Source organism: Erigeron canadensis, chromosome 7 (genome assembly GCF_010389155.1).
Source record: "Erigeron canadensis isolate Cc75 chromosome 7, C_canadensis_v1, whole genome shotgun sequence".
NCBI classification, from domain to species: Eukaryota; Viridiplantae; Streptophyta; class Magnoliopsida; order Asterales; family Asteraceae; genus Erigeron; species Erigeron canadensis.
Window position 1 is genome coordinate 18,239,109 of NC_057767.1, and position 3,402 is coordinate 18,242,510.

Consider the following 3,402-nt stretch of genomic DNA (forward strand, 5'->3'; position numbering starts at 1 on the left):
AAGAAGTCGGCCTTATTGTGGTTGAAGTACTAACAAATTATAAACTAACTACATCAAACCTTGAGACGGTTTAGTATAAAACTATAGGCTTGGTTTTAGTTTGAGCGTGTAGAGATAGGTTATGAAATTAAATCTGTTTATTCAATCTTATTATAGTATGGCTGATCAACGTAACGACGAAAATGAGCACCATAGTCAAAATGAAGAAGAAGAGCCCATATTTGCCGAAGATAGTATGGATATCTAAAACCAAATTGGGAGAGCCTTAGAGAAGTACACTCCAGTTTTACTCAAAAGGTTGAACGCAACAATGGAGGGTGCTATGAATAACCATATAACCCAAATGTTCAGGGAAGAGGTTGCAATTAACGTGCAACGGGAATTTGAGAAACGTGATGTCAAGGATAAAGGAAAGAAGAATGAGGAGAAGGATGTGGAGGTAACGGGAGAAAGAAGTTACAAGAAATAGTTCACTTTTCGAGACTTTGAAGTGTGCCATCCTCCTGAGTATCACGGTGATCGTGATCCCATTGTTTGTACAAGGTGGATATCAGAGATAGAAGGGGCTTTCCGTACTAGTCAATGCCCCTCACATCTTAAAGTTATATTTGCGGTGGGCATGCTTAGAAACTGTGGGAAGAGATGGTGGGATGGTTTGTTGGCTATCAAGAAAGGGGCGCTAAATAATGTGGAATGACCCGAACATAAAGAAATGTTCTTCAAGGAGTTCCAGTCGGAGGTCGAGGTAACTAAGTTGAGGAGTGAATTCCTCAATGATTGTCAAGGCAACATGAGCTTGAACGAATTTCGAGCCCAATTCTTGGACAAGGCTCAATTTTGTCTGGAAATTCTTGAAAATGACTAATTGCTCAAGGAGCAATTTTATTTGAAGTTGAGGAAGAATCTTTGGGAGAAGATCAGCTTGCGTCAAATGGAATCTTTCTCCATGTTGGCGGATGTGGCCCGGGATCATGAAATTAAGATGTCAAAGGTTGATGAAGGTGTGTTGAAAAGAAGGTATGAAGATGTGAATTCTCCAAACAAGCGGCCTAGACAAGGGGGTAGTTTCGGGAACCACTCAAATAGAAGAAATGTTCCTTTTTGTCGCCAATGCAAGAAAAATCATTCGGGGGTATGCAGGGCGGCGGATAAGGGCTGTTATACTTGTGGGAAGCCGGGGCACACTAGTCGGGAATGTAGGTCTAAACCTCAAAAACCCCTTATATGCTTCAAGTGCTTTGAGGAGGGTCATATGAGAAGCTCATGCCCTAAGTTGACCGAGGAGGAGAGGCTAGAAAAGAGAAGGAGGGAGGCGGAGAGGAAGAACGCCCAAGTTCATGGAAACCCATGTGGAAGATCTTTTCAACTCACGGTGGAGCAAGCAAGAGACTCGGATGATGTTGTCATAGGTACATTTCTTGTATATAATGTGGCTATGCGAATTCTCTTTGATTCAGGGGCGAATAAATCATTTGTTGCAACTAGAGTAATTCATATTATTCCCGTGTCTAAGTGATGTTTAGAAAATACTTTGCAAGTTGAGGTTGGTAATGGTAGGATGGAATTAGTGAAGGATGTGTATAAAGGGTGTGAAATCAAAATCTCTTCGGAACTCTTCCAAGCTAATCTAATTCCTTTTCCAATGGGAGAGTTTGACATAATCTTAGGTATGGATTGGTTGAGCTCTTGTAACTCCAAGATCGCGTGTGATGAAAAAGCGGTGTATTTGAAGACTTCTAAGGGCGAAGACTTGGTGGTTTACGGTGATAGGAAAGAACGTTCTATATCCGTGTGTACTTTTGCTCGTGACAAACGCTACATATCTCATGGATGTCATGCTTATCTTGCTCACATCGTTGATGTTGAGAAGCAATCCCTATCTATCGAAGACATCCCTATTGTTAATGAATTCGCCGACGTTTTTCCTGAAGACTTGTCAGGCATTCCTCCCGAATGACAAGTTGAATTCTCAATTGATCTTATTCCGGGAGCTAACCCCATTGCTAAAGCTCCTTATCGTTTGGCTCCAACTAAAATGCAAGAGATGATGAAGCAACTACAAGAATTACTTGACAAGGGTTTTATTTGACCTAGTAACTCTCCATGGGTTGCACCGGTACTTTTTGTAAAGAAGAAGGATGGAAGCATGCGAATGTGCATCGACTACCGCGAGCTCAACAAAGTCACCGTAAAGAACAAGTATCCTTTGCCTAGAATCCACGATTTATTCGATCAACTTCAAGGAGCTTCGTATTTTTCCAAAGTTGATCTTTGATCGGGTTACCATCAACTCAAAGTACGTGAAGAAGATATTCCTAAAACCGCCTTTCGGACTCGTTACGGTCATTTCGAATTCATTGTCATGCCATTTGGCCTTACTAATGCTCCCGCGGCTTTCATGGACCTCATGAACCGTGTTTGTCGCCCTATGCTCGATAAGCCCGTGATCGTCTTCATTGATGACATTCTCATTTACTCAAAAAGTTCATCCGATCATGAAGTTCATTTAAGGGAGGTGTTGGAAACTTTACGAAAAGAGAAGCTCTATGCTAAGTTCTCCAAGTGTGAGTTTTGGTTAAGAGAAATACAATTTCTTGGTCATGTGGTTAATAGTGAAGGAATTATGGTGGATCCGGCTAAGATTGATGCGGTGATGAAGTGGGAACAACCCAAAAATCCGTCGGAGATTAGAAGTTTTCTTGGTCTAGCGGGCTATTACCGTCGTTTCATTCAAGACTTCTCGAAAATAGCTTCCCCATTGACCAAGTTGACCCGAAAGAGCATTAAGTTCGAAAGGAAGAGCGAACAAGAGATGTGTTTCCAACAACTACGAGAAAGATTAAGTCAAGCACCGGTCCTTGTATTGCTCGATGGTTTGGAAGATATGGTGGTGTACTGCGATGCTTCGTCTAATGGCCTCGGTTATGTTCTTATGCAACGGGGTAAAGTCATTGCCTATGCTTCAAGGCAATTGAAAGAGCATGAGAAACGGTATCCTACTCATGATTTGGAGTTAGCGACGGTGGTTTTTGCTTTGAAAATTTGGCGCCATTACCTTTATGGAGTCAAGTTTATCATTTACTCCGACCATAAAAGCCTCAAGTATTTCTTTGAGCAAAGAGATCTCAATAATCGCCAGAGAAGATGGTTAGATCTTTTGAAAGACTATGATTGTGAGATCTTATATCATCACGGGAAGGCTAATGTTGTGGCGGATGCTTTGAGCCGGAAGAGTTCTCATCATGCCTTAGTTGTTTCTCCCCTATGGGTTTTGATCACCAACGATTTCTTTAATCAAGTTAAATAAGCTCAAGAAAAGGCCTTGCAACGAGATCCCAAGAGAGAAAGAATTCAAGGTCCAATTCAATACTTTACCAAGGATTCCCGTGGCCTTACCTTACG

At 41.7% G+C, this 3,402-nt stretch overlaps 1 protein-coding gene across 1 annotated transcript; it reads left to right on the top strand.

Annotated features, from left to right (window-relative positions):
* The first annotated feature begins 310 nt into the window (after nucleotides 1-310).
* LOC122609045 lies at nucleotides 311-1,957 on the top strand. The gene is made up of 3 exons (XM_043782106.1): nucleotides 311-439; nucleotides 875-1,409; nucleotides 1,524-1,957. Exons 1-3 carry the CDS (start codon nucleotides 311-313, stop codon nucleotides 1,955-1,957), a joined length of 1,098 nt encoding a protein of 365 aa, XP_043638041.1.
* The last annotated feature ends 1,445 nt before the right edge of the window (nucleotides 1,958-3,402 follow it).

Excerpts from the sequence above, each read along its gene's own strand:
- LOC122609045 (XM_043782106.1), top strand. The coding sequence starts at position 311 with ATGGAGGGTGCTATGAATAACCATATAACCCAAATGTTCAGGGAAGAG. Across the intron at positions 440-874 it reads ATGAGGAGAAGGATGTGGAG|GAGCAATTTTATTTGAAGTT; the intron begins GTAACGGGAGAA and ends TAATTGCTCAAG. Across the intron at positions 1,410-1,523 it reads CTCGGATGATGTTGTCATAG|AAAATACTTTGCAAGTTGAG; the intron begins GTACATTTCTTG and ends AGTGATGTTTAG.